We start from the raw sequence: 12,357 nt of genomic DNA on the forward strand, positions 1-12,357 counted from the left end.
GGTCCATCTGGGAACTCTGTCTGTCCACCACCCTTAGCAGGCTCCAGTGCAGAGCTGAGAGCTGATGTGTGCACAGAGCAAAACACCACTCTTCCTTTAGTGTTCTATGAAGAACACACGCATCTGCTCTGAGTGTGACAGAACTCCCAGGGTCTCAGGAGGTCTAAGAGTATTGGGCTTAGGTTCCACTCACAGCTGCCTCTTTTCAGCTCTGACAGTTTAAGTTCACTTAGCTTGGAAATGGAGAAAGAGAAACACTCATCTTGCTTAATGTGGAGATAAACAACCTGCATAACTCAACAGTGTCTGGCACACAATGAGTGCTCTATAGAAAGATCATTTAATAAAACTCAATGAAAATGCTCACACACTGTGGGTGGAAATGTACAATAGTATAATTACAATCACTGTGAAAATGATTTGGTGGTACATATTAAAACTCAATTTATTCACAGATTATGACCCAACAATTCTGTTCTTAGATATGTTCCCAGATAAATATTCTCTCAAAAGCATAGGTGGTAGTTACCTATGAATGTACAGCAGACTCACATATAGAAATATGTCCACAATTTAACCTCAGGCTAATGTTATCATTTAATTATTAATGTATAACATTGTATTATGGCCTTGAGATAGTTCAAGAATAAGCAAGTTGTTATTTCATACCAACACATGGTTTTCCCTACTGTGAACAACCCGAGAGGGATTTCTGTGTTCTGTGTTCTTTTACGATTTTCTCATTGGCTCCTGCCCTACTGGCTTTTGATCTGTCCCCCAACTTTGGCCAGAACAACTGCGTTGTGCAAGAAAAGTTTAGTTTTATCCTCAAACATGTTAAAAGACATATTAGATTAGAGAGAGAAATGGTAGATTGAGACCAGATTACACTGAAGACATGTTCACTTGAAAAACAAGCTAATTTGTCCCTGAAAATCATTTACTAATTTCAAACTAAAATTTATTTACCAGAAGATTTTCAGTTCTGCTCCTGTTTCAATTCCAAGAGTCTAGGTAATGAGATTATTCCATAATGGGATTATAGAACTCGGGGGACAAAAGATGCCTTTTGATCTGACCACATCATCAAGTCACGTTGAGATGGGATCAACACCGAAGATACGCTTGGCAGGTGTGAACAACCCAAGGATGCTGTATCTTCCTTTGTTCAGGCCCATGGGGGGAAATGCAGAGTATCCTTTCCCACAGAGTCTTCTAGAAACTGCATCCCTAGGGTGGTACGGTGTAGTTTCTCTCAGTGGTACTTTACTGGTTATTGTAATTGTAAATATTCACAAAGACCCTTTGATACCATTATAGAAAATGATGAAAACAGAAATAAGGACAAAACATGGATGTGTCTAAATGAAAACACCCTGAAGACCTTCTGAGAACTCAGAAATACATGTTCAGAATTCTAAATAAAACCTGTTGGTTTAGCATCTACTTTGTGACACAGAGATCTATGCTGGCTCCTGATGCTTCCCAGCTGACTTAGGGCTGCCATTTTGGATGAGGTTAAGTGAAGAACATCTGACCCCAGTCACAGAACATTGAAAGGGAGCCTAGGGAAGCACCCCCAGGAGAAGCCTTTCTGGGGTTTGCAGGGGGCTCTGCCCACAGTCCCGTTCCCCCCCCCCCCGAGGTCACTGGAGAGTGGACTGTCACTGCACGGTCATTTTCCACTTAGTTTCCCTGAAGCTGAGTGAGAGCAGTGTCCCTCGGATCCTGACTCCATGGATACCAACGTCTAGGAATACAGAGGTTCCCCTGTAAAAGGTAAGCTACATGCATGCTCACATGCAGTTTAGTCATCTCTGTTACTTAGAGTTTCTAAAGCAATGTAAATGATATGCAGATAGCAGAATGATATCATTTTAGCGAATAAAAAAATACATATACTCAATACAGAGGCAACTGTTTGTCATTATATTTTATCCCTGTTTGGCAAATCTGTGGGTAAGAGGTCCTCAGATATGGAAATCTCACTGTGTATAAGTTATTTCTTTAATACTTCTTGCATCTGTTAGGGTCAGTGCCATACGTAATGACACAAAAACTGTCTCTTATGCTTTAGAGCCTGAATCTTCCCAGATGCCTCTGATTCAACAAAGAAATGATGACAATTTGAGAGGTTTTTTTTTGTGGGGGGGGGGCATGGAGTTAACCACAGCATATATTCTAGTTTTTGACTTAATCTGAAATTTAAAGAGGAAAAATTCCAAGTTACCAAGTGTCAATTCATATGCTGTTACAGGTCACCAGATCTTGTGAGATCTCAAGGGAAGTCTGAATTCTCCACAATATGTCAGAACAAAATTAACTAATCATCTTAAGAATAACAATTAGTAAACCCTTCAGACTATAATGAAATGCTCTCGGAACTTTGTGTGAGCTGAGTCATATTTTAAGTCTCTAAATGTCCCAGGAGGTCAAGAGCTATTCTGATTTGTCTTGCAAAGAAGGAAATCAAGAAGAGATTGGAGATCGTGAACACCACACAGCTGGAAACAAGTCCCTGGCTTTGGAATGCAGCCAGCCCATCCCCAGAGCACAAACTCTGCCGCTTCCTGGGACATCTCTCTCAGTCCTTCTTTTCCTGGGAAGTGCTGGACAGAAAGAAGGCACCCCACTGGCTGCTCAGTACTAGATGTCTCCAGTCCAGTGCTTCATCGCTCTGTGTTTCTCGCCACAGTTCCCAAGTTGCAGGAATTTCATGGATCACTACACCACTTTGAGCTCCTTGCTTATTTATGTTTTTATAACAAGTTTATCAAGACAGAATTTATAAATACGTAATTCACGTATTTAAAATGTACAATTTGGTGGCTTTTGTACCATCACAGAGTTGTACAGCCATCACCACCCTCAGTTCTAGAACATTCCCACCCACGCAGTAAAGAAACTCTACACCTGTCCCCTGCTGCCTGGCTCCCTGCTACCTGACAAGCACTGGCGTTTACGTCTTTGTATTTTTTTTTATCATCAGCATTTCCTATAAATTGAATCACACAGCATGTAATCTTTTGTGTCCATCTTCCTACTTAGTACGATGTTTTCGAACTTCATCCATATTATACCATGTCTCAGCACTTCACTCCTTTTATGTTTTTCTAAACATTCCATTGTCTGAATCTACCACATTTTATTCAAACATACATCATGTGATGGACATATTTCCTCTCTAGGATATTATGAATAATGCTGCCATGAACATCTATGTATGGGTTTTTGTGTTTTAATTTCTCATATGTATATACACAGTGGTGTAGTTACTGTGCTTCTGTTTAACATTGTGAGGACTTGACACACTACTTTGCTCTTTGCTTGTTTTTTAAACAATTTATTTTATTTTTATTTATGTGACTGTGTGTCAGTATGCACACATATGTCTATGTGTATCAGTATGTACATGTATGTTCAGGTGCCCAAGGAGGTGACAGAGTGGATCAGCTCTCCTGAAACTGGAGCTAAGAGATGGTTGTAAATTGCCTACATTGGGTGCTGGAGGTTGAACTCAGGTCCTCTGCAAGGACAGCAAGTATTTCTAACCTCTGAGTCATACCTCTAGCCTCTAGTTTTTTGCTTATTGGTTCTGCTTCTTAATAGGAGCACCTTGACCTTAGCAAAGACACCAGATGTTGTCTTCAATAGTCAACATCTGGTTGGATATGCACCATGACTTTCCATATTAGAAACCTAGTGGAATGCTTGCAGTAACTGTCATCAAGGCTTTTAATGAATACACGAAGCAAATTTAATGAACGATGTTAACAACAGGTTATAGCTGTTATAACTGCAGCTCTTCTAAGCAGCCTATGAAGTAAAATATTATTCAGTTTCAGAACTCCTAAAATGTGGTAGAGTTTCTCTATATTAATTATAGAATTCTAGAGGCTAAAGTTTCAAAAACTATAAGACTGATAGCCATAATTATGTCTGTGTTGTTAACTGGGTAGAGCTAGGAAGAAAAGGTTTAGTTTGAACAAAAAACAACAAAACAAAACAAATAAACAAACAGAAAACACTAACTAAAACTACAAAAGTAGAAAACCATTCAAAAGAAACTGAGGTGGATCAAAGATGTCCCCACTGGGGGGTGCCACCAGGAAGAAGGAAATAGGTCAGGCTATGTTATTTTTCCGGCTCTGTGTACTTATGATACTGTTGTTTACATTTTCTACAGGTACACAGAGTTTGTTGCCGGATAAAGCATGATATGGGCTAGTAAATATTAACAGAAAAGAGAAATGAGGAACTGTTCTAACACACCATTTTTATTGGGTTTCCTTAAAAAGGTTCCCTGTTGCACAGAGCCCAGCTGTTGGTGAGCATGGGAGTGAATTTGAATGTTTGTCTACCACCCACTTCAGAGACCAGTGCGGGCCACAGGGAGCAACCCAACCAAGTCACAGGCCCGGTGCCGCGTTTTGTTAGCCATGCTTCAAAACATAAACAGGAACATGTATGCTCATCATAATAAATGATGGCCATTGATTTTAAAGGATAATTATAATTTGTATGGTAATGACCTTTCTTAATGAAAGAATTTTGTGTGTGTGTGTGTGTGTGTGTGCACACGCAAGCACATATGAAGTCTTTTTCCTATAAATAGAAACCAAACTGATCAATTTACTTTAGTATAGTAGGTTAAAAAGAAGAATGCTCAACCAAAGGGTGTGTTAAATGATTCTGAGTAAGGTGGCTTACTTTCTTATTTGGACAATCCTTGTGAAAGAATAATTAGGAAAACAATGGAATTGTTATTATTTTCAAGGAACCCTCCCGACTGAAGGCCAGGAAGAGCGTCCCGGGCTATCTGCCTAGCCCCTCAAGTCCAGTCATCAGTTGCTCACAATGGTCTTCATCCCTGTGGAGAGACTAACCCTGTGGATTTAGCAACCAACCCAGGAGCTGGATTTTACCACACTGACCACGTCTTCCTTCTCTGTGTCATACTTGAATGTTTTGGGTCCTGAAAAGAAGTAAATGTAGCCTAGAAGAGATAAAGTTGAAACTGTGGTTACTGGAGATGACGTGTGAGTCCCTAAGGGGTAAGGTTGCCGCTTTCTGAGGTGCTACCGATGAGGAACTGGGGGCTGTCAGAAGGCAGCGAGCTCTGGCAACTTGTCACCTCTGACTTCTCAGGTCATCCCTCACCCCATCCTTTGCAACAGCAGGGTAAGGTCTTCACTTTGGGTCATGCGATAAGGTGCCCTCATCACGCTTCGTGATTTTTCTAGTCCTTTCTCCTTTTTATAGCTGTCAAATGTCTGACTGGCATTCAGAACCAGCTAATGTCCCATCAGGATCTAGCCAACGCCACGTTGGGCCCGCTGTCTCAGATCAATGACTTCTTGAAGTCATTGTGAAGCCTGTTACCACCAGGCAGTGCTAGAGCACAGCCTGCCTTGTCTCCCAGCAGTTTCCTCGGTGTTAGATAGACAGGCGTTTCCCAAGGATGCTCAACATTCCATAAGTATAGAGGCCACATTTGGAATATCATTTGCACTTCTGAACACTGTCTGTCTCCGTGCTACACACTCAAGAAGGAATTAAATTGATTTGATTTGTGTATAACACTCACTTCATATGACCTCCTCAGCTATGTGTCAGATTTCAGGAGTCGGGTGATGAAAAGGTAGAAGAATCTGGGAAGGCTCAGACTACAACTGCTGGACTGGAGCTACATTGCATTAGTGTCTGTTTGTTTTTGAGAAAGATTCTCACTCTGTAGCCCAGGCTGACCTCAAACTCTTCATCTACGGGCTTCAGCCTCTTGAACGCTGGGATTATGGGTTGGAGCTGCACTTCCTGCATGTTCATTTGAGAAAGGTCTCACACAGACTGTCCTTAGACTTGCTATGTAGTGGAAGATGACTCTGAACTTCCCTTTCCCAAGTGCTTGGGATTACAAACCACATGCCTCGTTTATGTTGTGCTGGGGATTGATCCCAGGGCTGTGCATAATAGCTAGGTCAGGGTCGGGTCAGGGTCAGGGTCAGCTACATTCCCAAATTAAAGCTATACTTTTAAACACATCTGCTAGTAAAAGGAGAACCACCATTTTATTTTTATTTACTTATTTTTTAATAGAGGATTTTTAAAAAATAATACCTCTTTCTAGTATGTAACCTGGCTATTTAAGTTTATGAAATTACTTAGGACCAAAATAAGAACCAGTGACTCCCACTGAAACCCATTTTCTATCAAGTTAAAGCAGAGCCCAGATTTCCTGTTATGATTTCCCAGGGAATGTTTCCTGTGGAGACACTCACCATTTAATTCCACAGCGGCATCTACCTGCCCACTCACTCCTGAAAATTCTTCTTCAGTGTTCTTTGGATAGTCTTTTTCCATTTTCTTTTTTCTTTCATCATAGCTGGAGGAAATATTATTTCACAAATAAGTTACTGTTGAATATAGGTGACATCAAGATGGTCAGGAGTATAATTAGCCAGCTCTGATTTTGAACATATTTGAGATCTCTCTTTGTCTCTGTCTCTCTTAAATGAACAAATGAACATGTGAATGAATGTTCAGTACATCATAACTGAGCAAATCTGTAGTAACAGCCTTCAAGTCTTAAAAACCAGCTTTGCTGCATTTGTTCTTCGACAGTTTCAACCATGCACATTTTACATTCTGGGTACTAGAACCCTGCACCTTCTCTCATTCTTCCCACACTTTCGAGTTACCCCACCTTGCAGAGCCGAGGTGGATTCTGGGGGATAGGCAGTCATTGTCCTTAGCTGTATACCCCCTGAAGAGCCCACCAGGCTCTAAAGGACAGCTCCACATGATTGTCACATATGAGCTTTTGTCTTTGAAATCAGGTCACTTGAATCCCACTGCTCTTTCCTGGAAAGAGATTAGGATTCCAGCTCTGAAATCGGTCAGCATGTCTCTTTGCTGTAAGAGGCTGTGGCTGTGAGTCAGCGGTACTGTATGAGCTCAGCACAGGTGGAGATGACTCCTCAGGGAGACTCTATCTAAACTATGAGAAAGTCCCTTCTTTAGGAGCACAGAGCTGACGCTGGGGCATTCCCATGTGCACACCTCACCAGTAGGTCCGATAATCCCCGCCCCCCCGGGTTATCGGGTGGTTTCCTATGGCAGATTATGTCCACCATCCCCTGAAATGTGCCTCTGCCTCATGGGACAGAGGAAAACAGCTGCCGAGATCTGAGGAGAAATGAAGCCTTCACAAAGAAGTGTTCAGGCTGGTGAACTGAGGCGTGCTGTGTTGCTGGAGAGCTTCTCTCCAGGTTCCACCAAGCCCCACAGTGCTGTTCTCTAGAGTGCTATGGGCAGGGGAGAAGATAATGCTCCCAACATATCAACAGATCAACTAAATTTCCACTGGGACCTTTGATGTAGGTCTTTTCACTGACACTAAGTTATCTGCTTTTGTTTGTGCTGAGTAAGAACGTAATCATCAAGTTTCTGGTTACTGCTTATTTCCATCATCCATCATCGTTTCACAAAGAAGGAAGCTAGCTATCACTAAGAAAGGCAGAAAGGATGTAAGCTGGGAATAGAAGATGGTTCTTGCCAATGACCTTTGCAGTGCTGACATGCTCCCCCTTTATGGCACGGTGCTGTTCTTACTTTGTTGTGAAAACTTGGTGATGGTCTTGCCCTTTGTGGACAGATATTTGGGGATTTCAGTGACAGAGCAGAGAGCATCATATCTATAGGTAAACAGCTTTGGGTTTGGCTTTTCAACTTTTTATCTACCCAAGGTGTAATCGAGGGAATATGAGAATACGCTCCGAGCTGTAAGCCTTCATTTGGAAAAGAGCTGCCATGAGAACAAGACAACTCACACATGCACAAACACACTCCCGTACGCCACTCTCCACAGCCAAGACAAGCTCCAGTCGTAGACACTGTGGCTTATTTTGATCCCAAGAACTATTGACTCTGGCTTTTTAGTATGAGGTCTAGCAGACTCTATAATTTGATCTGAGATAGTGTACACTTCCTGCCACACGATAAGCCATCAAAATGACTATTAGCTGATATAGAGAATATTTTTGTTGATAATCTGATATGTGCTATGATATATTAAAATTGCTGCTTTATTTTCTCATTGCTAAAGTCTTGTCTATGACACCTGATACCAAATTACAAACAACTCTCTGTAAGTATGATCACTTCATTCATGAACATTCACCCCATCATTTAATGTGGATTTTAATCCACATTTAATTTATATCCTTTAGGATATAGCTGCGAATCGTTGCCAGTGGCTTAGTGATATCACAGCGCAGAGATATCCTGTGTAGATTTCAGATGGGCCTTCCTCTCCACATTTGTAGTTGAAGACTAATGTTGGCAAGGGCTTGCACTTTCGTTTAACTGAACATAACACTGTACTTACAGTGTAGGTTTGTCAAGCACCTCTGTTGGCATGGCTTTGTTCTTCCGAGGCAATGTCTTCCTAGGCTGGCCTTGAACTGGTCATGTAGCAGAACTCCTGATCCTCCTGCTTCCGTCTGCCCAGTGCTGAGGCATGTGTGACGACATTCCACTGTTTCTGGTATGTGTGCAGCCAGCTTCGGTATACTTCCAGATACTCTTCCGAGAGTCACATGTAGTGTCCATACTTACCTCAGTTTTATGGCCACATAGTACTCAATTGAATGAACTTATCACATTTTATCTACCAATTCAACACTTAAAAGTAATTTGGATTGTTTCTATGATATGATACATACAAGATGTTGCCATAAATACTTGTATACAGCTTTCATTTCTTTTAGGAACATGCCTGTGAGTGTAATTTGAATCTGATGTAATTCTATTGACCTTTCTCTGGTATGGAAGATAGTCTTCCATTGTGGCCCCATTAACTCTCCATCCTATCAGCAATTGTTTGAAGGTCCTGACTCGCTTACATTCCCAACAATCCTTGAAACGATTTGGCTTTTTGATTAGAGTTTCTAATATGTATGAAGTGACATCTTGTGGTTTGGTTCATCTTTATCCAATGGCATTGATGTCAGCCATCTGTCCATGTGTTACTTGGACATTTGAACATTTTTTTTTGAGAAATGTCTAGTTAGGTCCTTTTGCCATATTTTAACTGGATTGTGTGTCTTTCTAGTGATTGAGGTATATGACACAAGTCTTTTGTCAGGTCTGACTTACATTTTCCACTCCCTGTGCTTTACCACACTTTCTTGTAGTGTCCTTTGAGCAGAAAACTTCTTAATTTAATAAGGTCCAATTGGTCTGATTTCTGTGTGTGTGTGTGTGTGTGTGTGTGTTTATATCTAAGCACATAGTGTCAAATCCAAAGTAAGGGAGCTTATATTTTTCTCTAAAGGTCTTTCTCATTATTTAACCACTTTTGACTTAATTTTATTCACTCTGCGAAGAGTCCAGTCCCATGCTTTTGTGTGTGGCTCTTCACTTGCACCAGTGGAGTTTGTGATAAGTATTGCTACCCCACTGAATGTCCTTAGCAGCTTGTGAGCCAACTTACCACAGACATATGGGTCAAATTCTAGACTCCAACTTTTATTCCACTGATGTGTATGTCTGTCCTTATGATGGTCGCACTTCTCTGTTTGCTGCTTCTTTGTAGTGGGTCTTGAAATCAGGAAGAATGGACTGTGTATATATAAATTTTCCTCATTCCCTTTTCTTCCCCCAGTGTTTGAGCTGTTTGAGGGCCCATGAATTTCCATGTGAAGTTGAAGTTCATCCTGTCACTTTCTATAAAGCAGCAAGTGATACTCTGATATTGTGCTCAAGCTGCAGATCGGCTTGGGAAGTACTGGTGTCTTCAAACTAAGAGGGCTTGCAGCCCACAGACAGGTAGCACATTTCCATTTGGAGGTCATGTGTAATCTCTTACATTGAGAGTTCAGTTTTTAGACAGCATGTCTTTCAATTTCTTTTTAGTTTACTTTTTTACATATTTTAGTCTCTTTGATGCTATATTACGTAGTCATTTATTTTGTTTTAATCCTTTCAGACTTGTTGAGTGCATTTGTTAGTTCGAATAGTTTTGAGTCTTAATTACATCCTTCTACGGAAAGATTAAGTCATGCACAAGGAGAAACAGTTTGACATTCCCGTCTAGACGGCGTCCATGTCACTTGTCTCGGCCCGCTGCCCTGCTTGGCACTTCCTGAATCACTGAAGGAGTGCAGAGTGGAGTTTCTGTTCGTCCCCGATCTTGGTGGGGACAGCCATCAGTCGTTCCCTGCCAAGTCTCATGCCAGTTCAGGAAGTTTCTCTCTAGTCTATTCTATTTCTATTACTGTCATGTTTTCTTTTTATCATAAAACGGTGCTGGGTTTTACCAAACATCTTTTCTGCATCCAAGAAGACAATCCCATGGTTTTTCTTACTCTATCAGCACAAAACATGACACTATTGGATTTCTAGATATTAATATATTCTTACATTCCCATAAAATCCCTTCTTCATCTTTGTGTGTAATTATTTTAATTACTTCCTGGATTCCTAGATAGTATTTTTGGAGCACTTTTAGATTCATATTTACGAATAAATTTCTTTATTTCCTCATAACAACTTTGCCTAGTTTGGGCATCAAGGACTTGCTGGCTCATACAGCTCTCATCTAAGTTTGTGAAAATTTGGTATTAATTCTTCTTTAAATGTTTTGGTAGAAATCACTGGTGAATAAACCCTTCCAGAGAATTTCTAATGTTGTAAAATTATTTGTTCAGTATTATTTCAATTTGAAGTATTTAGCATAAATTTTATTTTATAAGAATTTGTAATATTGTTCTCTTTAAAGATTTATTTTATCTTAATAAGCATGTGTGTGTGTGTGTGTGTGTGTGTGTGTGTGTGTGTGTGCATCTATGTACATGAATGTGTATGTATGCATGTTTGTGCTCACAGGTGTGGTAGTATTCCTGCTGAGCTCCTGGCTTGGCTCCAGAGAGCAGCACCTAGCTCTAATCCTTCCTTTGTTTAACCACACCTTTTGTTTCTCTTATCACCCTATGTGAATCTTGTCTGAGAGTCAAGGATCAGAGAGTCCCCCAAGGATCAAAGGCCTATGCAAAACTTGGTCCAGGAAACCTGGAAATACCTTCCTGATAATTCAAGTAATTTGCACCTGGCATTTGGTCTCTGGGAGCTCCTTTTGGGTTGCTTTAAAGGTATGGAATTTAACTATCTAAACTGTAAAAAAGAGTAAATAAATTTGCCCTAGGTGAAGGGAAGGGGTTTCAGTCCTTCGAGGCTGGAACCCCCTGCAGCCATGAAAGGCTAGATTCATTCTTAAGATGCCTCTGTGTCTTCATTCCATGGATCTGCGTGAACCCACACACTCGTGTAGCCACCACACAGCTACACACAGGTACCAAGGAACATTTTTCAGCAACAGTTGATCACCACAAAAACTGTCAATTGTTTTTATAAGGTTAAAGGAACTTGGCCAGGCACAGGCACCGACAGTGTGTGCAAAGGCACACAGTCCGCACAGATCCTGTGGGGCAGTACCATCAGACCTGGCTCGCGATCCTTAAGATGCAGTGGTAAGTGTGGGCATAGGGAGCAGAGTCCAGGAGGTGCTAAACCGAGGCACAGGACGGTGCATCCGGAATTATTGGGAATTCTAAAATAGGGACATATTTTTGCTTTCAACTAAATGTCTTCTTATTTAAATACAATAGCAGTTGGGCATGATGGCACATGCTTGTAATTCTAGCACTCAGGAGGCTGAGGCAGGAGGATTGCTGAGTGAGGCTAATGTGATCTGCATAGAGAGAGATATTGTCTAAAAAAACCCCACCTCCTATAAACAAAAAACAAAATACTGTGTCCATAAAAATAAAGCGAGTATAAAACCAATATGCTGTGTGGTAACAGAACAATCGTAAGCACAGAACAACAAAAACCATTTACCCAAAGCAGGAACAAGTCACAGTGTTAAAGATTCAATCCATCAGGGGGACATGAGTATTTGTGTGTGTGTGTGTGTGTGTGTGTGTGTGTGTGTATGTATGTATGTAATCATAACACAGCCTCTGTATTAAAAAGTAATGGTTGATAGCATGGGAAAAGAGCATGGATTGTAACATTTCTGTATCAAATAAGGAGGAGGAAAAGCAGAGGATAGAACGTCTGAATGGGAAGTGTTTAAAGGCCTAACTCCAATTATGGAATGTCCTCTCAGGTGTTCCCTTTGAGGTATTGAGGGTTGAACCCCAGGCTTCACATGCTAGGCAAGTATTCTCCCATTGAGCACACCACAACTCAAAATGTCCTCTCATAAAGGACATTATTTGCTATGCTTGAGCTACAAGGCAAGTTGGGATCAATGTCCAGTGACCGAAATGATACAAAATCTTCTCTTAGATAAGA

The 12,357-nt window shown here is 41.0% G+C and overlaps 1 protein-coding gene across 1 annotated transcript in view; it reads right to left on the minus strand.

The window, feature by feature from the left end:
- Nucleotides 1–3,450: 3,450 nt before the first annotated feature.
- Mmp20 (matrix metallopeptidase 20) overlaps nucleotides 3,451–12,357 on the minus strand; it is a 40,865-nt gene continuing 31,958 nt past the window's right edge. The window contains exons 9-10 of the mRNA XM_028890988.2: nucleotides 6,279–6,382; nucleotides 3,451–4,996 (exon numbers count right to left, since the gene is read on the minus strand). Coding sequence (XP_028746821.1) covers nucleotides 4,896–4,996; nucleotides 6,279–6,382 — 205 coding nt within the window. The 3' untranslated portion in view covers nucleotides 3,451–4,895. The remainder of the gene's footprint in view (nucleotides 4,997–6,278; nucleotides 6,383–12,357) is intronic.

Source organism: Peromyscus leucopus, chromosome 7 (assembly GCF_004664715.2).
Source record: "Peromyscus leucopus breed LL Stock chromosome 7, UCI_PerLeu_2.1, whole genome shotgun sequence".
NCBI classification, from domain to species: domain Eukaryota; kingdom Metazoa; phylum Chordata; class Mammalia; order Rodentia; family Cricetidae; genus Peromyscus; species Peromyscus leucopus.